At 41.3% G+C, this 27,634-nt stretch overlaps 2 protein-coding genes across 3 annotated transcripts in view; one reads left to right on the forward strand and one right to left on the reverse strand.

Moving 5' to 3' along the window:
- The window catches only part of LOC108032861 (uncharacterized), a 58,374-nt gene that overhangs the window by 1,093 nt on the left and 29,647 nt on the right, over positions 1 to 27,634 (forward strand). Inside the window, exon 3 of one of the 2 annotated variants that reach the window (XM_050890254.1) lies at positions 407 to 468. The exons of the other annotated variant lie outside the window; for it this stretch is intronic. Within the exon in view, the coding sequence (XP_050746211.1) occupies positions 407 to 453 (47 nt within the window). The 3' untranslated portion in view covers positions 454 to 468. Of the gene's footprint in view, positions 1 to 406; positions 469 to 27,634 lie in introns of those variants that run through there. 2 annotated transcript variants of the gene reach the window in all.
- On the reverse strand, positions 7,750 to 8,183 carry LOC127012072 (uncharacterized). Its single transcript, XM_050890255.1, has one exon. It carries the CDS (start codon positions 8,149 to 8,151, stop codon positions 7,750 to 7,752), a length of 402 nt encoding a protein of 133 aa, XP_050746212.1. The 5' UTR covers positions 8,152 to 8,183.

The following is a 27,634-nucleotide window of genomic DNA, read 5'->3' on the forward strand; positions in this document are numbered from 1 at the left end:
ATATTTAGAATCTGGCTTATGTCCTGTTTCATTTTTCAATAGGACTATCTCCTATAGATATATTTATATCATTACACGAAAGGTCATAAAATTTTTTGTTTTTCCTCTTATTTGCTTATATCATAATTCTAGCTCTTTTATTTTATTCTAATCTATATTTACTCTCTGTAGCATAATCATCTCTCTTATAAATAGGCTAGGGTAGGGTATAATGATTTCAGTCAGAAGTTTGCAACGCAGTGAAGGAGACGTTTCCGACCCCATAAAGTATATATCTTCTTGATCAGCGTCACAAGACGAGTCGATCTAGCCATGTCCGTCTTTCCGTCCGTTTCTACGCAAACTTGTCTCTCAGTTTTAAAGCTATCGGGCTGAAACTTTCTCAAAAGTCTTCTTTCTATTGCAGGTGTATATAAGTCGGAACCAGCCGGATCGGACAACTATATCTTATAGCTCCCATAGGAACTATCAAGGAAAAAATTAAAAAAAAAATTATATCCTCGGTGGTTTTTAACATATAACCTTCTAAGATTGGAAGTAACATTTTTTAATTAGTTCTGAATTTCGAATTAAATTTTATCAAAATCGGACGACTATATCATAAAGCTCCCATAGGAACAAACGGAAAATTAGTTGTAAAATAATATGGAAAAATTATATCTTCGGTGTTTCTTAACATATGACTTCCTACGCTTGGAAATAACATTTTTTATTTGGTTTTGAATTTCGAATTAAATTGTATCAAAATCGGACGACTATATCATATAGCTGTCATAGAAACGATCCGAAAATTGCTGAGAAATACTATGAAACAAATTATAGCTTTGGGGCTTTTTAACATATTATCTTATAATATTGGGAATATACATTTTTATATTTTTAAGAATTTTAAATTCAATTTAATAAAATTTGTTTTTTTTTTTTAAACCTGTAAGAGTATACAAACTTCGGCTTGCCGAAGTTAACTTCCTTTCTTGTTTTTTTATAGTATTATATATATTGGCAAATTCGATGTTTTCCCAAAAACTAACTCATATGGACAGAAATCATGTGCCATTGAGGGTGTAGTATTGAAGCAGTATACGAAATATTTTAAACATACGTCCCAATCATTTTTATCAATCGATATGTATGAGCGTTTGTGTTCTGTGACTTCGTTCTGTGACTTCTTTCTACTGTTCCAACTGTGTGGTGGTGGTGTGCTTTAGATGTTATATTTTTAATTTTAATATCTGCATAACTCGTTTATAATCGAATTTTTATACTCGGTTCCCGTGTCGGACATGAACGGCTTCATTGGCCCGTACCTTAATATAAAAGACTCGAAAATAGCTTTTGCGACAGTGTTTGCCCTTTTGTTTGCAATAGGAATGGCAACTAAGTATTATGTTAAATCACATATAAGTGTGACTGCCTATTCGTTACTATTATCTGATTTTGGAAGTGGATCAATTGTGTCTATTATCACTCCGTCGAAAGCATTTACTGGAGTGTCTGTGATTGTCATAGGAGTCTTTGTATGTGTTGTTACTATTGATTTTCTACATTTTTGACATTTTTGTTATGTAATTAGTTATATTTTGGCTCATACCTTTCCAATAATAATACCTTTTGACCTTGGCCAAGGTTTTAGTTGTTCCAGTGTGACGTCGTCATCGTTGTGAAATGTAGACAGTATAGCTTCTTTTTCTCTATCATTATATATTACGGTCACCGGGTTAAGTAGCGCTGCTATCAATGATTTTAGTATTTTGTTGCCCATTTGTTGTCTGATTTTATATATACCGGCTTCCATTTCAAGCCTTTGGAAGAACTGACCTAAGTCAAGAACTCCATTGGTAAATAAATCGCTAACATTATATCTTGCAGTAATTTGTTTATCATGTGTAACGAACTATTTCTTTGGTTTCTGCTCGCTACGGTATTTGTGCGGCTAGCTCAGTAGATTGTGTGTGTTCGTCCCACCAAATTTATATAAACGTGACCGCCCAGTAGTTCAGTGAAAAAGCACAGAATTCTCGGGTTCGGAGTGGGTTTATTGCGGGTATAACTGCAGTCGGCTTTATAACTTGCTCGTCTCGTTGTCTCCGACGGTGTGGGTTGTCTTGTCGCTCCTCGAAGATCCTTGCCCGCTGATTGCTCCTGACGTGGCTGGCTCGGTGACTGCTCGGCCACGGTTCAGACTCGCTATGGGGTCAGCCGTGGGGGCTTAGGGAAGCGTCACCGTTCTCAGACTAGGGTGAACAGACCGACGAGCTCTCCAGGATCACTCCTCTCGATACCCGACCGCCTGCCCTTGCGGACAGTCAAGGCAGAACGCCAGGAAGCTGCCTCGCTTTTCACTTCGCTTCTGTGCCACGTGTAAACAAACGTTCCACCCTAGCCTCACCCTTCCGCGTACTGTCCGTGCCGTTTCTGCGGGCTCGATCCTCCTTGCGTGGCCGTTGCGGTGTGGTGTCCTGCTTGCTGGTGGCGATGTCCTGCGAACTACTCCTGACAGGTGGCTGTAGGTCTTGACTTCTGTGCTGGGTTCGAAGGTATACGCCGATCCGGGACTTCTCTCCCTTCTGGCTCGTGATTCTCAGGGTTCTGTTGCGCCGCTCCGGGACTTCTCTCCCTTCTGGCTCGCTACTCTAGGGGTTCTGTTGCGCCGTTCCGGGACTTCTCTCCTTTCTGGCCCGCTACTCTAGGGGTTCCGTTGCGCCGCTACGGGACTTCTCTCCCTTCTGGCTCGCTACTCTAGGGGTTCTGTTACGCCGCTCCGGGACTTCTCTCCCTTCTGGCTTGCTACTCTCGATTTCAAATCTCATTCTAGTAGACCCTCCAGGCGTACCGCCAGGACTTCGTCGGCAGGACAGAACAGAACTTGGCCGTGTGGCGCCTCCTTAGACCTCAGCCACCTGTGTCTCAGTTCGGAGATTCCTAGTAATCCTAATCCCGAACGTCTCGACGTGACGATCTTGCTCCTCGTAGGCTCCCACGGCGCTGCCTCCGACGACTCCTTGCTCTCGACTGACTGCTCGCTCTTGACTGTATGCTCTCCACTGGATGACTGACGCTGAATGACTGATCTTGACTGACTGATCTGACTGACTGATCTACACGACTGAATGCTCTTCACTTGACTGACTCTTCTCAATGACTGCTCTTGACTGACTGATCTCAACGACTGATCTTGACAGACTGATATCAATGACTGATCTTGACTGACTCTTCTCAACGACTGATCTTGACTGACTGCCCCTGCGGGTATATATAGGGCCTCTGGGAACCGTTATTTCCCTTTTGCACACGGCCCGCCAAAACTCTCCACATCGGGTCCAAAGTCCATGGTTTCTGTTTGACCCTCTTGTCCTTGACGCACTGCTTCCCGCCGCCGTCCAGCCTGATGCTGCCGTCCCGCTGATCCCGGGGACGCATGCGACATGTTTGTGTGCCGCACCGCTGCTGAGATGTGATCCAAAGTCCGGCGGCGTCCCGTTACTCCTTTTTGCACACGGCACTCTCGCTCCGGCCGCCAAGTCTCCGCTCTCTCCGTCTCCATTGTTGGTCTCCAAACTCATTTGGTCTCCGAACCCTCTTGCTCTCCAAACTCTCTCGCTCTCCAAACTCTCTCGCTCTCCAAACTCTTGTCTCCAACCTCTCTTCCTCTCCAAACTCTCTCGCTCTCCAAACTCTTGTCTCCAAACTCTCTTCCTCTCCAAACTCTCTCGTTCTACGTCCTCGATCTCCAAACTCTCTTGTTCTACGTCCTCGCTCTTCGCCGCGCCGCCACTACGCGAATTCGCCGCGTATCTGGTGAGCGGCCGGCCATCTGCTGCTGGGATTTGTGGGGAGTTATTCAACTCCTTACATTCCCCCCTTACTTCGGGAAAGATTAAGAAAACTCAGCGCTCCCACTCTCCGGCGTTTCCTTGTATATCCTAGCCATTGAGTCAGGGCGCATCTCGTTCCGGTTCCCTCGGTGCTCCCTCGTTGCTCCCTCGACGTTCCCTCGACGCTTTCCATCTTGTTTCCTTCCCACAGCGCCGGTCGTCCTCCGTATAGCAATTTCGAATCTCCCGCGCCGATCCTCCATCTGTTCCCACTGGGCACCGATATTAATCAGCTATCGATACCCAGAGGGCCTGCTCACGATATCGATATCGCAGGTGCGGCGTTGCCACTTGCGAGCCGCGATGTTCATCATCACCGATATTTCCATTTTCTTGAGCCCATCGATCGCACTATCGTCCAGTGCCAATCGACCGCCTATCGAGGCGCCCCCTTCCCTGTTGAATGGTGATTTTGCAAATTGTTTATGCCCGTGCACCGGTCGGCAGAAGTTTAGTTTTTTTTCTACCCCTCAGCCCGGCGTTTCCACTTGTCCTTGCCACTGCGTATGTATTCTGATCACACACCCGACTCCTTGTATGTGCTCATCAGCTTCCTTTCCTTTGGCAGGTTGCCTTTGTTGACCACGAGTGCCCTTTCAGACTCCAGCAGCTGTGCTTCCTGGTTTGGACCCCGATCCGGCCCGCGATCCCGTCTCCTCGTCTGGGCATGATGCCCTTCTCCGTGATGCTTGGCCTCTTTCGGTACAGCTCTCTCAGCTGTGCCGACTTCCCCCTTCCTTCGGCAGACTGCTGCTGCCAGTTCTAATCAGATCCTTGTAGACCTTCTCCTCGCGTCCTTAGAGCTATCCTTGGACCCCTTTCCTCGCGTCCTTTGGGTATCCTTGGAGCTATTCTTGGAACCCTTTCCTCGCGTCCTTTGGGTATCCTTGGAGCTATCCTTGGACCCCTTTCCTCGAATCCTTTGGGTATCCTTGGAGCTATCCTTGGACCCCTTTCCTTGTGTCCTCCGGGTATCCTTGGAGCTATCCTTGGACCCCTTTCCTTGTGTCCTTCGGGTATCCTTGGAAATATCCTTGGACCCCTTTCCTCGTGTCCTTCGGGTATCCTTGGACCCCTTTCCTCGTGTCCTTTGGGTATCCTTGGAGGTATCCTTGGACCCCTTTCCTCGTGTCCTTTAGGTATCCTTGGAGCTCTCCTTGGACCCTTTTTCTCGTGTCCTTCGGGTATCCTTGGAGCTATCCTTGCCTTTTGTCTAGCGTATCTGTTTGTAGCTGCTCGATGGTGTTCTGTGTTTGTTGTTGTTTCAGCTCGCTCACGTGGATGGTCCTCTCCTTTTTTGTGTTCACGTGCCGTATTTTGCAGATTACTGGCGACGCAAAATCCGTGACCTGGCAAGGTCCGTCGTATCTTGGGGCCAACTTTGCTGCGAACCCCTCGGCCGCCTTCGACAAATGATGTTCCTTGGCCCACACGACGTCTCCCACCGCTGGTGTCCATTGTCTCCTCCTCAGGTTGTAATGCCTAGCTTGATCCTGGGAGGCTCTCTCCAGATTCCGCCTTACAATCTCAAAGATTTCCCCGAGTTTGTTTGCCTTCTCCCCTGGGGTCTCAGTGGGTCGTCCTGTTCCCAAGGTCTCTCTGTCGTATAGGGCGCTCGGCAGTCTCGGTTCTCTGACTTGAGTAATGAACGCTGGCGTGTATCCTGTGGATTCCGAAACACTCGTATTTTCTGCCAGCATGATCTCAGGCCATTTCTCGTCCCAGTTTCTCTGATCCTGCCCTGTGAACTGCGCTATCATCGTTTTCACGGTCCTGTTTGCTCTTTCTGTCGGGTTCTCTTGCGGGGTATATGGGGCCGTGAACTGTTGCTTGGCTCCCATCTCGGCCAGGAAACTCTTGAAGATTTTGCTGTTAAACTGCACTCCGTTGTCCGTTATGACTACCTTAGGGACCCCAAACCTTGCGATGATGCGCTCCCTGAACGCTTTCTTTAGGGACTCGGCTGTCGCGCTCCGCAGCGGCACCAATTCAGTCCACTTGGAGAACCTGTCTATCAGCACCAGCAGCATTTGGTTGCCGTGTTTTGAACGCGACAGGGGTCCGACGAAGTCTGCGCACACTGTAGCCCACGGTTCCTCTGGCACCTGCGTTAGCATTTTCCCAGCTGCCTGCATCTGATTTGGCTTGAATCTGATACATGTCTCGCATCCTCTTACGTGTGCTCGAGCGTCTCGGTGCATGCCTGGCCAGTAGTACCGGGCTGCCAGACGTGCTATTGTCCTTCTGCTGCCTACATGGCCAGCTGCCGGTGAGTCGTGGTTCTCTTTCAGCACCGCTTCTCGCAGAGCTTTCGGGACGCACATCTTCCACGTCGCGACATCCTCACTGCCTGCTCTGTGTGGAATGTTCCTGTACAAAGTGTCTCCCTCCATTACGTAGTCCGGGTACTTTTGTGGCTGCGTCTTTATCTTCTCGCGCATGTCCTGAATCCAGCTGCATGCTGCGGAGGCTTCCGTCGCCGATGTCTCCTTGATCCCTCGCAGTGTTACTGGTAGTGGCTGCCTTGATAATGCGTCTGCCACCACATTGAGTTGTCCCTTCCTGTACGCTATTTCGAAGTCATACTGCTGCAACTCCAGGGCCCATCTGGCGATCCTTCCTGAAGGGCTCTCGATGCTGTTGAGCCACTTCAGCGCCATGTGGTCGGTTACCACCTTGAAGTGGTACCCTTCCAAATACGGCTTCAGTTTCCGGATCGCCCAGACTATTGCCAAACACTCCTTCTCGGTCGTGGAGTAGTTTTTCTCAGCCCCGTTAAGCGTTCGGCTTGAGTAAGAGATCACCTTTTCGCCAAGTTCGGTTTCCTGGGTCAAAATGACCCCAATACCGTAATCACTTGCGTCCGTCTGCAGGACAAACGGTTTTTCAAAATCCGGGCACGCCAGTACAGGGTCTGCCACCAGCCTTGCCTTTACCTCTTCGAATGCCGACTGATGTTCCTGTGTCCACACCACGCAGCAGATCGTTGAGTGGTTTGACTATTTTTGCGAAGTCAGGTACAAATCGCCGATACCATGAAGCTACTCCCAGGTACTGTCGGAGCTCTCTTACTGTTGACGGCGGCTCTAATTCGGCAATGGCTGCTACCTTTTCCGGATCCGTGCCTATCCCGTCGCTAGTCACTCTATGACCCAAATACAGCAGCTCCTTCTTGAAAAACTGGCATTTTTCCGGGCTTAACCTCAGATTAGCCTCTTTCAGTCGCCGGAATACCTCTTTCAAGTTTGCCTTGTGCTCTTCTAGTGTGCGTCCGATCACTATGATATCGTCCTGGTACGCAAATGCGTGCGGCGACATCTCGGGACCAATTACCCGATCCAACACCCGCTGGAAGGTCGCAGATGCCGAATGGAGTCCGAACGGCATTACTCTCCACTGAAATAAGCCCTTTCCCGGCACTGTAAATGCAGTGTACTGCCTGCTGCTTTCTTTCAGCGGGATTTGCCAGTAGCCATCCTTCAGGTCCAAGCAGCTTATGTACCGTGCCCCTCTCAGCTGGTCGAGGATATAATTTATTCCGAGGCATTGGGTAGGCATCCTTTATCGATTTGGCGTTGATCTGCCTGAAGTCGACGCACAGTCTCCACTTGCCCGTCTTCTTCCTAACCATCACGATGGGAGAACTGTATGGGCTGGTTGAGTGCTCTATGCATCTCATTTGGAGTAGCTCGTCCACCTTCGCATTGATCTCCCCTTGAACTTTCGGATTCTTCGGGTAGTATCGCTGTTTTATTGGCTTGTCGTCCTTCATCGTTATTTGATGCTCTGCCATGTTCGACGTTCCTGTCATGGTTTTAAAACTGGCTAGCTCTGCCTCCAGGAACTTCGCTGTGTCGTCATACTCTGCTTCCTGCTATACGACTGCTACCGATAGCCTCTCCTCAAACCACCCATTGTGTCGGTTTCTGGCCGGTATTCTCACCTCGTGTCCAGCGCACCTTATCTCGGTTCCGACTTGAGTTAGAAAGTCCCATCCTAACACCAATGAATCCACTACCCCTGGTAGTATCAACAGGTTCATGGTTAGTCGCTTGTTCACGAATGCGATCTCCACCTCCACCTGTTCATCGATTCCGCCGCACCTTCCGTCTGCCAACCTAACTTGTCCAGGTTGTCCGCCAGTTCCTGGCTTATAAAGCTCGCTGTTGCCCCGGTGTCGATCGTGGCCCTGTACGTACTTCCCCCAATCGTCACCGCTGCGGACAACTGCTGCTCCTCCTCGATTAGCTTGCCCGTTAGTTTGGAGAGGTAGCATCTTGCGACCCCCGCTCGCCTCTCTGCGGCTGACGTCGCTGGGCATTTCCCGCCTGCTGGCAGCACTCGACGCTCCTGACACCTACTCTCCCGCATACCCAGCAGAACAACAGGCGTTGGAGTCGACATCCTCGTGCCCAGTGTCCGTGGCCGCCGCACCTTCGGCAGGCCTCATGGGGGTCTGCAATGTGTGTCGTGCCCCACGGCCTCTGTGTTGTGTTTGGCGGTCTCCACACCGTGTTCGCTGGTTGTATCTGTTGCTGCTGTGGTGGCGTCCATTGACCTCCTCATGGTGCTCCTGTTGCCTGCTGTCGTGGGACTCGTTGCGGCGGTGAAAATTGCTCATTTCTCCGTGTCTCCTGGCTACCTGTCTCCTCGCATCTTCTGCACGTGACCTGCGTTGTTGGTGACGACTTTGCCTTTGAGAACTTGTTTTCTTGGGCGAACGCTTCCCGCTCCTTTTCCAGTTCTTCGTATTCATCGGCTAATAGCATCAACGTGTCCAGGTCCGGCACTTTGTACGCCCTTAAGAAGATCCTTAGGCTTGGGGTGCAGTTTTCCTTTATGATCTTTAAGGTGTCTTTCGCAGAATAGTTTAGTGGCCTCGACATCGTTTGCATGTCGATCATGTAGTCTTTAAATGACTCACTGAAACCCTGCTTCCGTTGCCTGACCTGGTCCGACAGCCTTGTAAAGAAATCTCTCGGCAGAAAATAGAGATGGAAGCTCTCGATGAACTCGGCCCAGGTTTTCCATTGTTTATTGTTGGCGATAAACCACTTCAACGCCCTTCCTTTCAGCAACTCCGGCATTGCTCGGGGGATCATGTCTAGGTCTAACCCGTAGGTGTTGGCGGACCATTCGACTTGTTCCAGAAACTCGAACGGTTTCTCCGCCCCGTCGAACCTGAATGACCACTCGCGGACTTGTTTTGCGACCCTTGCATAATCCTCCTGGCTGTGTCTAGAGGTCAGCACCGTTGTCTTCCTGTCCTGGATTGACTCTCTCCTGTGGGCCTCCCTTTGCATGTTGTCGACGCTCAGGCTTGCTACTAGGTTATCCCCTTCAGCGTTAGTTAGGGTGATACTCGGGCCGGTTCTGTCGTAATACATGGCTTCCAGCTCAGCCCAGATGTCGGCAAGTTGTGGGTCGTTCTTTGTTTCGGAGTAATACTCCGACAATGTCCTCCTCATGTCCTCTAATCTGCCGTCCAGGACGACATTAAGCCTTTGTGCGACATGGGCGAAGTCCTCCTTCTTAAGGCGGTAAATCCACTTCTTTCCCATTCTGTCTATTTTGCTTTCACCGCTGGGACAATCACGTTTTGGGCGCCAGATGTAACGAACTGATTTCTTCGGTTTCTGCTCGCTACGGTATTTGTGCGGCTAGCTCAGTAGATTGTGTGTGTTCGTCCCACCAAATTTATATAAACGTGACCGCCCAGTAGTTCAGTGAAAAAGCACAGAATTCTCGGGTTTGGAGTGGGTTTATTGCGGGTATAACTGCAGTCGGCTTTATAACTTGCTCGCCTCGCTGTCTCCGACGGTGTGGGTTGTCTTGTCGCTCCTCGAAGATCCTTGCCCGCTGATTGCTCCTGACGTGGCTGGCTCGGTGACTGCTCGGACACGGTTCAGACTCGCTATGGGGTCAGCCGTGCGGGCTTAGGGAAGCGTCACCGTTCTCAGACTAGGGTGAACAGACCGACGAGCTCTCCAGGATCACTCCTCTTGATACCCGACCGCCTGTCCCTTGCTCTGTCCCGGATGGTCCCACGGGCTTCCGCTCAGATCGTGCGGACAGTCAAGGCAGAACGCCAGGAAGCTGCCTCGCTTTTCACTTCGCTTCTGTGCCACGTGTAAACAAACGTTCCACCCTTGCCTCACCCTTCCGCGTACTGTCCGTGCCGTTCCTGCGGGCTCGATCCTCCTTGCGTGGCCGTTGCGGTGTGGTGTCCTGCTTGCTGGTGGCGATGTCCTGCGAACTACTCCTGACAGGTGGCTGTAGGTCTTGACTTCTGTGCTGGGTTCGAGGGTATACGCCGATTCGGGACTCATTCTAGTAGACCCTCCAGGCGTACCGCCAGGACTTCGTCGGCAGGACAGAACAGAACTTGGCCGTGTGGCGCCTCCTTAGACCTCAGCCACCTGTGTCTCAGTTCGGAGATTCCTAGTAATCCTAATCCCGAACGTCTCGACGTGACGATCTTGCTCCTCGTAGGCTCCCACGGCGCTGCCTCCGACGACTCCTTGCTCTCGACTGACTGCTCGCTCTTGACTGTATGCTCTCCACTGGATGACTGACGCTGAATGACTGATCTTGACTGACTGATCTGACTGACTGATCTACACGACTGAATGCTCTTCACTTGACTGACTCTTCTCAATGACTGCTCTTGACTGACTGATCTCAACGACTGATCTTGACAGACTGATATCAATGACTGATCTTGACTGACTCTTCTCAACGACTGATCTTGACTGACTGCCCCTGCGGGTATATATAGGGCCTCTGGGAACCGTTATTTCCCTTTTGCACACGGCCCGCCAAAACTCTCCACATCGGGTCCAAAGTCCATGGTTTCTGTTTGACCCTCTTGTCCTTGACGCACTGCTTCCCGCCGCCGTCCAGCCTGATGCTGCCGTCCCGCTGATCCCGGGGACGCATGCGACATGTTTGTGTGCCGCACCGCTGCTGAGATGTGGCACCCTCTTTCCAAAGTCCAAAGTCCGGCGGCGTCCCGTTACTCCTTTTTGCACACGGCACTCTCGCTCCGGCCGCCAAGTCTCCGCTCTCTCCGTCTCCATTGTTGGTCTCCAAACTCTCTTGGTCTCCGAACCCTCTTGCTCTCCAAACTCTCTCGCTCTCCAAACTCTTGTCTCCAACCTCTCTTCCTCTCCAAACTCTCTCGCTCTCCTAACTCTTGTCTCCAAACTCTCTTCCTCTCCAAACTCTCTCGTTCTACGTCCTCGATCTCCAAACTCTCTCGTTCTACGTCCTCGCTCTTCGCCGCACCGCCACTACGCGAATTCGCCGCGTATCTGGTGAGCGGCCGGCCATCTGCTGCTGGGATTTGTGGGGAGTTATTCAACTCCTCACACATGTTTGAAGAAACAGGTCATATTATTTACGTGCAAGGTCACTGCTTTACGTACTTCGTAATTATTTATGACTCCGTTTTTCTTTTTTTCTTCTTTTTCTATAGATTGCCTAGGCAACTCTATTTCTTTTTCTCCTGAGCAGGATTTCTGTATACTTTGATATCTTGTAGTGACTTTATTTATATTTGGTAATGGTTTTTGGCTCTTCGATGGTATCCCGATCTGCTACGTAATTGTCTTAACCCTTTAGATACTCTACAGTGAAGTTGTACTCTCGCGTGAGCTTGGAACTCCAATTTATCACGGGAAAATAGGTACGTAAGTGGTCTGTGATCTGTTTTGACAGTAAAGTGTCAACTATATGGTCTGAAGTGTGTTATTGCCCAATGAATTGCCGTAAGTTCCTGTTCCGTTGTACTTTTGTTACTTTCACCCTTTGTAATGCAACTGGGAGTTGGAGTTCATTTTTGTTTTGAGTTAAAATTGCTTCAAAAGCTTGCTGACTAGCATCTGTTATAATGCAAAGTGTATTGTATTGTAACAATGTTGGTTCTATTTAAGCCGATTTAAGATGTTCAAACGCATGCTGGCAGTCAGTAGTCCATTTAAATTTTAAATTTTTCTTGGGGCAAAGTTTTTAATAAAACGTCTGTAATAATTGCCGAATGCGACAAATCTTTTATCACTGTCCGCATCGTTTGAAACTAGATGATTTTTCATGACGTCATATATTCTGTCGTCAGGCAAGATTCCTTTATCAGTGCATTTTTGTCCTAGAAAAGTGACTTCATTTGAAAAATGAGCATTTTTCAGGATGTAACTTGAGGTTGTATTTCCTACTTTTCTTAAGAACATTTGTTAAATTATTAAGCACCTATGTTTTTCGGAACAACCAATGTAGTCCATGTAAAGGACTGCTTGAGAAGGATCTAGTCCTGAGAATGCTATAGTATTCTCTGAAAAGAGTTTGGTGCTATTTTTAAGCCGAATGGTAATCGTGTGAAGCGATAGGAACCATTGCTTGTTGAGAAGGAAGTTATATCTCTAGAGCTTTTTTCAAGCTCGATTTGGTGAAACCCTGACATTAAGTCAAGGCATGAAAAATATTTTGCTCTACCTAATTGGTCTAAAATGTCATCAATTCTAGGTAGTGGAAACTTATCAGACAATAGTTTTTTATTGATCTGATCAATTAATAACCATCATTTATTTTTATTTGAGCCCAGTGTGGACTCGGAATTAATAGGAGTGGGCTGTTATATGCAGATACAGATGGTTCCACAATTTTATCTGTTATTAATTTTTGTACCTGGGCTTGAATTTCGTCTTTTTAACTATGGGGACTTCTGTAGTTCTTGATATAGACCGGTTCATCATCCCTCAATCTCAGCTTTTGTTTATAAAAATTATTAGTACTCAACGATTTGGTTTCCAATCCGAATTGATCGCTATATTGTGTGTATAGGGTTTACAGTTGACAATGTTGACAGACATCTTTCTATTTTCTTTGTTTGATTGAACTATCTCGTAGTTCGAAACTGATTCATAATTTAATTTATGAATATTGACTACCTTATCTGTATTAGTCTAATGAATGCATTTTCAGGGGATGCCATGATATTTGCTTTGTATATACCATGCTCAATTTCTTGGTTTGGAATCAATACACTGTCTTTTATTGAATATATTTTAATTTTTCGGAAAACTTCGGATCTTGCTGGCAGAATTAGGGAGTTATTGCCAGAACTCTATGTTATTGGAACATAAATTAGAAATTTTAAGTTTATTTGTCTAATTATAAGCCAATCTTCGGGGGGATTGAAGTCTAGATGACAGTTGTTTTTTTTTGATAAAGTCGATTCCTAATATTTCATCACAGGGAATAGCGAATTGTTAATTTACAATATGAAAATTATGTGGGATTATGTATTTAGTAGTCTGTATCTCAATGGATATTTGTCCTATGGACTTAGCAATTTCTAGGCTTGGATTCCTTGTATGTTTATTACATAGTCGGACTGAATGTCAGGAAAAATATCTGCGTTTTCTTTAAGTATTGATATGTCTGCACCACTGTCTATTAAAAAAACAAGTTCCTTTCCTGTTGCAACATTTTTAAAAATTTCAAATATATTTTGGATGAGATTGATTGTGTGAATTTTTGTGGTTCCTTTTGCTGGATATCTAAAGGTTGTTGGGATTTTCCCGACGTATTGTGGGATACCCTGACGTTGTTTTTATTATTATTTGTAGAGTTATAACCTCTATATTGTTGGTTTTTCCTCTATAATATCCTCTGATATTTCCTCTCTAGTTGTTGTTATTGCTATAATTTTATCGACTATAGTTTTTATAATATCCACGGCCATTACCTCTACCGCAATAATTACCTCTGTAATTGCAATTACTGCGCTGGCCATGTCCTCTTTGGGCGTATAAACCTGAATTTGCGTTGCCTGTCAGTTCAGTACTATATTGTAAGTACTAGTGATTTCTTCGTTCATCGTTGCGATGTTTCCTGCCTTAAGAATTGTGCTAATGGCTTCTTTGGTGCTGAATTTATCAACATGTTCGGCTGGTAGGCCCGTCAATGTACGAAGCTTCAAGGAGCTTTCGTAAATTGTCTATTTCTGCTGTAAATTTCTCGGCTCTTTTGCCTTTTGGCTTGTTTTAGCCATTTTATCTTTGACTACGTCGTATGTTTCACCGACTATAGTGTCTTGCAATTTTTTTATGATAGAGTTTATTTTCAGTTCATTCTGCACCTTGTATAATGTATATCCTATAATTTTTGATTTAATGACTTCTACAGCCAAATCATCGTATGTGCTTTTAGTCAAGTTACCCAATTTAAAGCTGTTACAAATCTTTGAAGATGTATCTTTTGTCCGTTAAATATGCCTTTTGGACTGCTGGATATGCCATTGTTTGTTCTTTTATCTTACATTTGTTCGTAACTAGATAATTTTGACCATTTCGGTCTATTTATCGCTGAGCTATTTTCATGTACTAAAGTTCTTGCCTTAGAATGAATCGACAAGTATATTTGCATGTTTATTAATAGTATCTATATGTATTGGCCTAGTTTGGCTTATACATTTGTAAGACTTATCAAAAATGACTTATTTAACGGATATGGAGAGGTATCAATTGTGCGTAATTCTTAGCACATTAATGTGTCCTAACACGGGGTGTATGTCTATTTCCGAGAATACTTTACAGTTTCTTACTGTAGACAGTACTATTGCTTTTTGCGTGCCGTTGCAATGAATTAACGGGGAAAAAGCTAGGTCATATCTATTCAAGTATTCATTTTCAAAATCTGAAATTGATAAAGGCTCTGCTCTGTTTCTATGTATGGCTAAAACCCTATTCTCAAAATTCGGTTGATTGTCTATTGTAAATCTAATGCAATCTGTGGTATTCATTTTAAGTTTTTTTTTTTAATTAATTTTATTTCCTTATTTTTATACCCTTGCAGAGGGTATAATAATTTCAGTCAAAAGTTTGCAACGCAGTGAAGGAGACGTTTCCGACCCCATAAAGTATATATATTCTTGATCAGCGTCACAAGACGAGTCGATCTAGCCATGTCCGTCTGTCCATCTGTCCGTCCATTTCTACGCAAACTAGTCTCTCAGTTTTAAAGCTATCGGGCTGAAACTTTCCCAAAAGTTTTCTTTCTATTGCAGGTAGTATTGCAGGACAACTACGGGGAAAAAATTTTCAAAAAATTAGTTCTGAATTTAGAATTAAATTCCAATAGGAAAAATCAAAAAATTAGTGGTAAAATAATATTGAAAAATTATATCTTCGGTGTTTTTTAACTTATAACCTCCTACGCCTGGAAACAATTATTTTTATTTGGCTTTGAATTTTGAATTAAATTTTATCAAAATCGGACGACTATATCATATAGCTGCCATAGGAACGATCGGAAAATTAATAGGAAAACATGAAATAAAAATTATGAGCTTGAAAATAACATTTTTTAATTAGTTCTGAATTTTGAATTAAATTTTATTAAAATCGGACGACTATATCATATAGCTGTTATAGCAACGATCGGATAATTGTTGGGAAATAATATGAAACAAATTAAAGCTTTGGGGCTTTTTGACATATTATCTTATAATATTGGGAATATACATTTTTATATTTTTAAGAATTTTAAATTCAATTTAATAAAATTATTGATTATTTTTTATAGCTGCAGAGTATACAAACTTCGGCTGGCCGAAGTTAACTTCCTTTTTTGTTTTATTCTCATTTTTTAGTATGTCGCTGCATACATATACAATTTTAGTGTATTCTTTTTGAAATATATTTTTATAACAATATTCTATCTAGATTATTAGCCTGGCTTCTATTTATCGCCCTCTTTGATACACACTTATTGTGGTACACATTGGCCTTATTCAAAATGTATGCACTTATAATGCAAACAATTATTGATAATAATATATTTGTTAATATTTTTTGATTCGATTTTATTAATGACATTAGCAGTTGAGTCCACTGTTTTGGTGTCAATTAAACCCATTTGGGGAGTTATTTCTAAACTGTATTTGGATATCGCATTAACTTTTATTTAATTGACTGTAGAAACTGCATAAGCTTTTCATTTAATTGAAATAAAAATGTTCGTTCATATTTTTCTTATTGATTTTTTTTTATTTATTTTGTTTTGGATTAAATGAGTATTTGCACTCAGTGTTCTCAAAAGACCCTTTACAATCTGCAGGACACTTTAGTTTTCGTGCTTCTTTCATATCCTGCTTATTTTTGTACGCATTCAGCTCTCTGTACGTATTTTCTAACTCTTTCTTAATTTTTATATTTTCTTCCCACGGTACTGTGGTTGCTTTTTATACCCTTGCAGAGGGTATAATGATTTCAGTCAGAAGTTTGCAACGCAGTGAAGGAGACGTTTCCGACCCCATAAAGTATATATATTCTTGATCAGCGTCAGTCTCAGTTTTAAAGCTATCGGGCTAAAACTTTATCAAAGTATTCTTTCTATTGCAGGTAGTATATAAGTCGGAACCAGCCTGATCGGACAACTATATATTATAGCTCCCATAGGAAACATCGGGGAAAAAATTATATTAACCTTATACGCTTTTTGAATTTCAAATTAAATTTGATCAAAATCGAACGACTATATCATATAGCTTTGTAGTTTTAAGTTGGAGCAAAGCGAACGCCTGCTCTCAACTTGTTTATTTTTAAAAAATTGTATTTATTGTTCATAGGGCTTAGCCAGCTCAGCCGAGGTCTTGGTCTTGAATAATTCTGTTCCATTCTCCTGGCTTGGTTCTTACCGCTTCAATAACTTAAATCCACAGAATCCGCAGAATAGAATGTTGTTAGCGATATATTAAATAAGGGGAAGAGTGAAGTCGAGTGGCCATACGGATTAAAAAACATCTGTGGCAGTAGCTGGCCCCAATCATTTGGGCCCTCGAGCCAGATAACTATAGCAGTGCAATCCAGCGAATTGTCATCAAGATTCCCAGGCCTCGAGGTTCCCCCCCTTATCAACACTTAAATACAAATCCTATCACATCCAAGTCCGTATAATCTTTACCTACATTTCCGTCCGGCACACATATGTATCTTTATAAATAAATGCTTACAGTCCACAACTATGCATTGCTTACAGTCCAAATGTCTGCACTGCTTCCAGTCCTTTATTGAGATTTACATTTATATTGTAGAACATATGTTTATAGTATCATTAAATAATAAAATATATTAAGAGTTTACTTTTTTTAACATGCGAATTCAATATAGATACTCCGTTTCCATTATCGTCCAACACATCCAATATTAATTCTGCGTCTCCATAGTCATCCAAAGCATTCAATATAGGTACCGCAGCATTATCGAAACTGATTGCTGTAACTGACAGGACTGTTCAGTTTGAAGCAAGAATCAATACTCGTGGCACATTTGCACACATAGTTGCCAAATTCGTCGTGACCATGTCCGGGCATTTTGGGAAAAGCTGGAGCGCGAATATGAAATATGGTGCGAAGCAATATCTTTTGAGCTCACCGACAGCCTCACCCCTGTGGTGCAGGCAAAATATGATTACTGTGGTCTACGGGAAGTATGCGGCACAATAGTGTGAACAAATAGAGATGGCTCAAACGCAATCCGAAAGTTACAATCCTGTTGTCTCTTCCAATATAATTGCAACCGGCTTTCGTCTCCTTCCTTGCGATACTTGAGTGGATATTATCTGCGCTGACCCACATTTATTTACGGCCATATATGTTAAAATTCCCAGGCTAACCAATGTTGAAAAATTACTTCATCTATACGCAAAGACCACTACGCAAAGAACATCTTAATTGATCGATTCGAGAATCGAAGACTGCTAGTAAATAGCTAGCTCAAGATTCTCGTTTATTTATCTGTGAATCAAATCACTATCCAGGGCTGTTTGGTTGCTTCAAGGCATTCCTCTGTTTCCACCGATAACTGGTATTGTGTGCTTGTTTTTCTGTTTTCAAGTAAATTGCCAAAACTGACAAAACAAAGAGAAATGTGGAAACAATCTCTTTTTGACAAGCCAGAGATTCTCAAATGGGAGGAAATGAACAATTTCCTTGGTGAAAAATACAGAATATTGAAGGCAATCGAAGAAATACAACCGAGTACATCCACTAATTTCAAAAGCACTCCTTCTGCGAGAATCTTACATGCTTTTGAAACGCAAAACCACAAAATTGCAACTGTTTTTTCAAAGAGAATTACCCATTCCGCTTGTGCTCGCGCTTCCTGCAACTAAAAACGGAAGAGAGAGTTAATTATATCCGAAAGCATAAGTTTTGCATGAACAGTTTAGCAAGGGGATACCAACTTCGTGTGTACACAAAATTGTTACAACGGCGTGGCTTACACAGCCAGATCTCTGATCGACTCGGAACCTTCATTTTTAAAAAATTGTTGAGGACTACAAAGATTTTTTTACGAAGGTGCAAGCACGTGTCTCAGGACTAAATCAAGCTGTTGCTGGCCATCTCAAAAAATATTTTAATTCGTCCTCACATTCAAATAGAAACCTCCGCCAATGTTTTTCCACATTTGACAGAGAATCTGCCGTCGCATGAGTTTCGATCCGATGCGTTGAGGGATCTGCCAAATATCCAGTTGGCCGACCCGTCCTTCTCAAAAAGTGCACCAATTTAAGTACTTATTGGAGCCGATATTATCCCGTCGATCCAGTTAGGAAGCGAGTTTCCGAATTTATGCGAAACTTTCTTAAGACGAGAATCGATATTTGGCTGCGTAATTTCTGGGCCAGTTCATAGTTCGATTTTATCATTCTCTACTCGAATTTCTGTCAAGAACCTGACCAGTTGAAAAGTAGGGGATACCGCTTCCAGCAGCTAAAGAGCCCGATAAAGTATGTGAGCATTGTGTGGACATGTGTGGACTTCCAACCACAAAGTTGTGTTACAGTACCAGTTGATCATCTTTAAATTCGGAGTATCTGGAAATCGAGGAGACTAGCACTGCAAAAACGTTGGGTATTCTTTGGAATATTCTTATGGCTTCCTACCCCGGCTTAAATTTCTTGTACTCTCCCAAATCGCAAAGCTTTTCGATCCAGGAGTTGTGGCTAAAGGAATTGGCCTGGGATGACATGTTGCTCATCGCCCTGGTAATTAAGTGGCAATATGTGCTCCAAAGCTTTCCAGAGATCAATCAAATCCGCATTTCGCGATGGTTGCAAACATGCCCTAAACCGAAAATACATTTCCATGTCTGGGTAGAGACGCCTCAAGGCATAATATGCAATCTTCTTGCTGCAAAGACACGAGTTGCACCGTTAAGCGATATCTGGCAGCAGTTCCCTAGATGAAGAAGTCCAGCAAGCAGCATTACCCACTGGAGATAATTACGCCTCGAAACTTACAGTATTAAAAGAGCTGGTAGAGAAATATAAGCAGGTATTTAAAGACAGAATGGCGTCAACAAGCGTACCTAAAAAGGTACCTCGACAGATCCAGAAGAACCCAATGGACCCGAAAACGCGGCGCCAGGCTATTATTCCAGTAGGAGCATGCACAAATTGTTTGTTTGCAGCACTGTCTACTTGTCGAGACTGCCATCGACGGCATCATTCAATGTTACACAAAGGACTGACAACTGCTGGTGCAGTAACCATCGAAGGCTACGACAACCCCAGAGGTCAGGTTCTGGTAGCGACTGCCAAGGTATCATTAGAAAAACCTACTGGTCAATTTAAAACATGTCGCGCTGTAATAAATTCTGGGTCGCAGGTGAATCTTATCTCAAGGTGAATGGATCTGCTATCTCTTAAAGAAATGTCGTTACTGATTGAAATATCTGAATTCAAATATTAACAGCGACCAAGTCAATACTAAAGCTATCTTCGTGTGTCTACTGATCCCAGTAGAGGTATTTGTTATTTCCACAGTCATTTCAGAACAACTGATTTGATTGCACACGATCTTAACATTCCTAAGAGATTACCTCTAGCAGATCCTGACTTTCGGCAGTCTGGACCCATTGTCCTCACCTTAGAGGTTGACCTATATGCCCGGTAAATAAATAGTAAACTTCGTTTAAATTTTTAAATTTAATTTTTAATTTAAATTTTTTTTTAAATTCAGTCATAAGACGAAAACGATCTGCAAGACATAAACCTGCTTGTAAGCTAAAGAATGATGAATTTCTGATGAACGAATCTCTATTTGCTCTTGCGCGAAAATCTAAAGAAAGAGACTTGCCTTTGTTTTTACCCAAAATATCATCTTTGGCACTTAATAAACTTTCTATAAATATTTCCTATTTTGCACTCTTGGTAGGTACAGAACTGCAAATCTCGAACATTACTATTAACCAGTTGCAACTAAAATGCAATTTAAGGTTACATACATGATACTATACATGAACTATAATTGAACTACCTAAAACACAGTGTAAAGATTAAGGTGAAATCACGTAAAACTCACTATCTGTTGAAAATGTATATGTATGTATAAAGCTGGTGCATCCAGATAAAGTATTTTGTTACTATAAGAAATCGCGTCCGGGGAGTTACGAGTATAAAAAGAAACTACTCCATAGGGAGCAAACTGGCTAGGCTTGGTCAGAAAGCCTTGTCGACGTTTATTTTAATCTTAAAGCACTCATAGTTAAGGGTATGTTAAGCCTTGTTCACACACGGTAGAAGCCAAGCGGACCGGTAGGCAAGGTGTAGTTTTACAAGAGCTGTTAAACCTTAGGATGGCAGATGGACAGAAAATACCTAAGTGTTTTTTTTCGAAATCTTAGATCAACTTGCAAGCATGAGCATTTATTTTAATAAAGACTTACAAGTCATTATTTTGCTTTCCGGGTCTACCAACAGAATATGACATTTTTATTGTTGTTATAAAAACGCGCTACAATTTACCGACTTAGTGTCTCAACAGTGGCACGACCAACCACATGTGCCATAGCACAACGAAAGTGTAGGACTCGCTGGTAATGGCCTGTTAAGCCTAAGGATGAAAGGAACTGGATATACTAACTTGAAAATTTGAGAGTATAAAGTGAGATTGAGTAATATTCATTATGTGCAAAGTTTAAATTGGGAACGACGCTAAAGATAAAGACGGCGGCGGCAAAACGGAGGTAGACTGCAAAGACTTACCTATGTCCTAGGAACGTTTTTATGTACGGGCAAACCTGTTCGTCCGAAGAAATTGTACAACATATATTCAAGTTTGGTAGCAAAAGAATGTACAACTACCATCAGCGATGCGTTGTGAATATGAACGTGAAACATTGTATGGTTCAAGACTTGTAAAGTGGCAGTAGTCCTCAGCTTTATGAGGCAGTGTGCATGGAACAACCCGAAGGTTATGCAGACAGAAGCAAGACAGGAAAGGTGTTCTTACTGAATACTATGAATTACTATACGGAATGAAGCAAACTGGAAGGCAAGGGAACAAAACAATTTGAATCCAAAAAAGATTTATCACTTATAATAAAGAAAATGGGCGCGTATTTCAAACTTGATGATGAAAAAGCTGACCTTACAGCTTTTTTACTAAATAAATAAATTTTCTTCATTTTTTTACATTCGGAATGCTTTTAGAATTGTTTTTGTTTGATTTCAGAAGTTTTTGTGTTAAAAATCAATCATATATTCATCTACTTTTACAAAATAAATTCTTTTCAGTTTGGATGCCTAAAAAAAAGTTTAACGCTTAGGCAATGTTATAGGTTTGTTTAATAAAAATTTAAAAACGTAACGTTATACAAAAATGTTCTTCATTTAAACGTGTGGGAATGTTAATGAGTAAGGCTTAGCCAAAATCGTTAAAGCCTCTCTTTGAGAAATAGAAAACAATTTTAAAAAATATTGACAAAAAAACTTTTGGTCATAATCTTTAAACGATAGTAATTAGACAAATTATGTTAGAGCGGCGGACAAAGTATATCAAAATATCTTTCCAACGACATTTAGCACAAGCATTTAGCTTTAGTAGGTCACAAGTTACTAATGTTAAAAATGTACCTATTTACAGCTGTTTTTTGCCAATTTAGCTGGTTTTTCGATAAAAAAGTATAATCAAAGTTTCTTCTATTAAGCTGGTTAACATTATCTTTAATATTCAGAACCTTTAAGTAGAGTTTGGATACGCACAAAAAAAGGTCAATGCTCAAGCAGTGTATGATGCTCTGAACTGGTAAATGTGGCCATTTTTGTTGATCAATAACTTCAACAGTTGAGGAATCTCAAGGGCTATACATCTTAAAATTTTATTTTGAGAAATCAAAAAGAAAGGCTAAAAAAAAATCTTCAAAAAACCAACTTTGTGCCATAAGTTGTATACCCTTGCAGAGGGTATAATGATTTCAGTCATAAGTTTGCAACGCAGTGAAGGAGACGTTTCTGACCTCATAAAGTATATATATTCTTGATCAGCATCATTAGACGAGTCGATGTAGCCATGTCCGTCTGTCCCTCTGTCCGTCCGTTTCTACGCAAACTAGTCTCTCAGATTTAAAGCTATCCGAAAAGTCTTCTTTCTATCGCAGGTGTATATAAGTCAGAACCAGCCGGATAGGACAACTATATCTTATAGATCCCATAGAAATAATCGGAAAAATAAATGTTTAAAAATTACATCTTTTATGTTTTTTAACATATAACCTCAATCGCTTTTAAATAACACTTTTTAATTAATTCCGAATTTCAAATTCAATTTTCTTAAAATTATTATTATTTAATTTTATTAAAATCGGACGAGTATATCATATAGTTGCCGTACGAACTATCGGAAAATTGGTATGATAATAATATGAAAAAATTATATCTTGGATGTTTTTTAATATATAAACTTCAACGCTTGGAAATAATATTATTTAATTAATTCTAAATTTCGAAACTTAATTTTATCAAAGTCGGTCTACTGTATCTTATAGCTGCCATAGAAACGATCAAAAAATTGGTGGGAAAATACTAAGAAAAAATTTTATCTTTGGTGTTAACATATTTTATTGAGTTCTGAATTTCTATTTAATTTAATCAAAAGCGGACGACTATATCATATAGCTGTCATAGGAAAACAAAATTGGTGGGAAAATAATAACAAACAAATTAAAGCTTCGGAGTTTGTGGCATATTATCTTTTTAAGACTTTCGAAAAATAATTTTAATAAAAATCGGATGACTTTACCATACAGCTGTAAGAGAAACTGTCAGAGAAATAATGGAATATTTTTTTAATTACTGCAAGGGTATTATAAACTTCTGCTTGCCGAAGTTATCTACCATTCTTGTTAAAAGATTGAACTTAGACAAATCGTGTTTAAAAGTCGTATTTAGTATTTTCAAATACCGTTCTTACAACGTATAGCAGAAGTCTGTAGCTTAAGTAGTTCACATGTTACGGATGTACAAAATTTATCTTCTTATAGCTACATTTTTTTTCTAAAAGTCGTATAACTAATGTTTTTTGTATTGATATTGATAATGTTTTCATTTAAACACGGTCTAGAATTTTCAGGACTCGAAAATAACGTTTTGTAACAAACTGCCAAACTTTAAAACAAAATAAACTTTTCATTTTGAGAGGACTCCGAAATTTTTGTTGTGCGTATTACTTTTGAACGGAGCATCCCATTTCGACAGATGCAAAGTCATTCGACGCTTATTTTAAGTGAGAATACGACGAGGTCAATAGCGGGTCACACCGGCCCCAACAGATAAAATTTTCCAAATTTTAACTTTTAGATTTTTACATTTTTTTTAAGTCTTGGTATAAAATTCTTTTAGTTTTTGTAATACCTTTCGATTGATGTATCACTGGAAACAATCGGACGATTACTGTAGATTTTCATTTCTTCGTGTAAATTAGTAGTCGCCCTCGCACACCTTATGGTGCGCTTCTTCACTACGTGTACTGCCGTCCACAGTGATTCTGGCAGTTCGGGTCGATAGTGGAAACAACAAGAAAAATAAAAAATGTATTTGAAATATAGCAAATCTATATTATTCTGTTTTATTCGCAATTTAAAGTTGCAGCAACATAAGTATTATTTTTATCCTACAATGCTTCACCACGAACGATCTGCAAGGAATAGAAAGTTTGGCTTGCTGAAGCTAGCTTCCCGAAGAAGAAGCCATCTTATTTTCCCCGCATTTTGCCCTGTGGGTGCGGTGCATAGGTAGTCGCAAAGATGTCGGGGAAAAAATGTGTTAAGATTAAAAAGTGCAAGTGTAAGGATATGATTAACCACACTATTGATTCGCAATTGCGTCCTGAAATAGATATAGACTTAAACTTTTTTTTTTTTTTTAATTTCGCTTAAAAGTCTTGGAGGTGGCTGTCAATAGGCTTATGAGCCGGGAAGAATCCGCCCAGCGAAAAACAATCGCATTTCTTTTATTTCTTAATATAAAGGAACAATTATAGCATTGAAGATACGAGTTGGGAACGAAATAACTACAACTGGGAGACCATTAGGGACTTTCCCGTCAAAAGATGAAAATGTCTGTGTCGTGTTATTCTGATTTATCCAGGTGGAATTCCTGGATTGCCATGACTCCCGCTTATAAAAAATTACAGTGTCTGGTGGGCGAAAGAAACCTATGTCCAGTTCGGGAGAGAAAACTTCCCCCCCTGTCTGTGTATATATTGACGGCGTTTTCGAATTGGTGTGGGAAATTGTCCCAGTCCTTACGGCTGGCTAATATGTGGTATGGATATTTGATTTTTAAGAATACTGGAGTGGCCCGTGGAGTCTGTTGTACATGCCGCTGCTAGAAGAAAATCATGGATTGTGTTCAATGCCTCAGTGGAGGTGGCGCCCCACTTATGCAGAGCTCTGCGCCTCCTTGGATTCTGTGAAGGATCCTAATGTTAAAATTCTATTCTAGGGACGACCACCAGACGATGTTTTCGTGGAGAAGAATGGTCCTGACTAATATAGGTGAGAGTACAGGGAAACGAATTTCTAGCGACTGCACCAAAAATGTTGGGGCGGGGAATGTCTTTAGCGCTGTAAAAAAGGGAACCCCAAGAAGAAAGGTACGGTTATTGAAATACTTCGAAAATATAACTGTAGGTAGAAATAGAATTGATGTTTTTATTTTCATTGTCCAAGATTTGCCACCCAAATAGAAGAAAACTGTATGTTTCCGTATGTCTATTAACCTGGGAATTATGATCGACTATATTAATTGACTGATAAGCCAAAATTAAATGTTGCAGTGTCTTAATCAGCGTTGATATCTTCAGGACCCTTTTGCGTGGCTAATAAGAATGCTTAGCCACGCGCTGACTGTCGAATTTTAAAAGCCAATTTACACACGAACACACTTAAGGTGTTCAATTCTACTCGTTTGTAGTACTGAAAAACTTTATAAAGTTAAAAGAAAAAAAAGACACTATGGCTATCTGTGTGCTAAACAAGAGCTCGAATAAGTGGGAAAACTTAGAGATGGTGAGTGTCGCAACAGGACTCTTAGATGAATGTAGGCCTTTGACTACAATCCTGAAAGATCGATCACTTTCCAATTGCCAAAAACTGTTATATGTATCACCATCGGAAGGAAGGTTACAAAGTCAGAAGGACGTGGGTCAGATTTAGATCCTTTAGTCAAATATGAGCGTGCCGGAAATGTTGTTAAAATTGTTTTCAAATTTAACTTATATTGGTGAACGTTATTGTACGTTTACTAGTCAGGGGTGGTTGACGAGTTCCGGCGGAAAAGACTGGGTTTCAATGTTATCATGCCGTTTAACAATTGGTGTAATGGTAGAATCCGTAGAATCATCCTTACTATTGTTATCTTTCTTATTCGATTGACAGATTCACAGGGTAACTGGTGGACCACTTTTGGACTGATGAAGTCTGGAGTTATTCACAAGACAGTTCACTTTAAGTTCCTTTATCTCAATTATCAAATCAATGTGGAGAAGTAAACTCGTTCTCATCATCAATCACTGCAACCGACAAAGCATGAAATCCGATAAGGTACAAGTATCAGTAATAGATTGTAGCCTCCTTGGACCTGACGGAGGTTACTTTTACACAACGACCTACAGACGACCTTGAAAACTCCTTGCTAACATTGATATTGATATTTTGATGGTGTATTTTTAGACGCCTTACAGTAACATAATTGTTTAAATAAAGGTATAAAGCTTGAGTTGTAGCTTACAATATACTCAACGTAGCCTATTCATTACTTCGGCAAAATTAAGGATGACATTATTGTTGTATTGTCAATCATATATCCCATAAATTGGTTAAGCGCAACTTGAGATATTAAAAAACAAACTTTAAAACAAAACCTATCTATTTGATATTTATTTGATATATTTTGAATTTCTCTTTCGTGTTTAAGTGTCCAACTCTACTACCATAGTCCTTCTTGGTGAATTATCGCTGTTAAACTAGTGTTTTAAATAGATTAAAAGTCCACAATAGCTTAATCAGCGACCGACATAATTGTGACCATACAAAAGGTCAAAAGGTCAGCGACCGGCCACCCATACAAAAGGTTAGATATTTTACGTGAAAAAAACGAAATGAATCCGAAGTTTGCATACCCTTGCAGTTACAAAAAAAATCAACGTTTGTAAGACCTTGTTGGATTTTTAAGAATTGTTGCCACCTTCAGTGATATTAAAACAAAAAAAATTCGTCCGACTTTTATTAAATTTAATTTCGAAGTCCCTTAAATTTAAAATTAAAAAGATTATATGTCAAAAAACTTCGAAGCTATAATTTGATTCAAATTTTTTTTTCCCACCAATTTTCTGATTATTCCTATAACAGCTATTTGATATAGTCGTCCGACTTTAATAAAATTATACTCGAAACTCAGAACTAATTAAAAAAATGTTATTCCCAAGTTTGATATAATATATAATGGGATATAATTTTTTTCATATTATTTTCCATTCAATTTCCCGATCGTTCCTATGATAGCTTTATGACATAGTTATCCGATTTTAATCAAATTTATTTCGAAATTCAGAACTAAGTAAAAATGTTATTCCTTAGCTTAGGAGGTTATAACAAACACCAAACATGTAATTTTTACAAATTTTTTTCGGATTATTCCTATGGGAGCTATAAGATATAGTTGTCCTATCCGGCTGGTTCTGATTTATACATTACCTGCTATAGAAAAAAGACTTTTGGGAACGTTTAAGACCGAAAGCTTTAAAACTGTAAGACTAGTAGACACGGACTGACAGACGGACATGTCTAGATCAACTCGTCCAGTGATGCTGATCAAGAATATATATGCTTTATGGGGTCGGAAACGTCTCTTTCACTGCATTTCAAACTTCTTACTGAAATCGATATACCCTCTGCCAGTGTGTAAAAACATAAAAGCTTTATATATTCCTAATGAGCATAACTGGTTTATTTAGCCATCTCTGTCTGTTCATCCGATTCTACAAAAACTAGCTGCTAAAGAGCGGGCGTGTTGTGCACATATGCAACAAAGGTGTCTTTGGCCTCAAGCATTTATGTTTATTGGCGTGTAAGAAGAATATACTTGACAAAGTGCTGAGCACTGTGAGCTCTCGATATGTGCATAGCACATCTCACATTTAATTTGTGTATATGATTGCTCTTTTTTGTGTTTTTTTTTTTTATTATAAAAAAAAAAGAAATAGAAAAATGAATTTATTTTGTTAAAATATATATTATATTATATTATTATATATAGTTTTTGAATAACTTTAGTCTATTCTTTTTAACTGTCTGGTTTCCTTTTTCCTATGTCTATAATAATATCTTTTATTTTTATTACTTGATATTGCCGAATGTGTTGATTATCAGCTTATGGCCTGAATCATTTTTAAGTAGTACTTAACTTCCTATTTC

Source organism: Drosophila biarmipes, unplaced genomic scaffold, assembly GCF_025231255.1.
Source record: "Drosophila biarmipes strain raj3 unplaced genomic scaffold, RU_DBia_V1.1 ptg000018l, whole genome shotgun sequence".
Taxonomy (NCBI): Eukaryota; Metazoa; Arthropoda; class Insecta; order Diptera; family Drosophilidae; genus Drosophila; species Drosophila biarmipes.

What these genes read in the sequence shown, in the direction of transcription:
- LOC127012072 (XM_050890255.1), bottom strand. Translation starts at nt 8,151, where the DNA reads ATGCTACCTCTCCAAACTAACGGGCAAGCTAATCGAGGAGGAGCAGCA.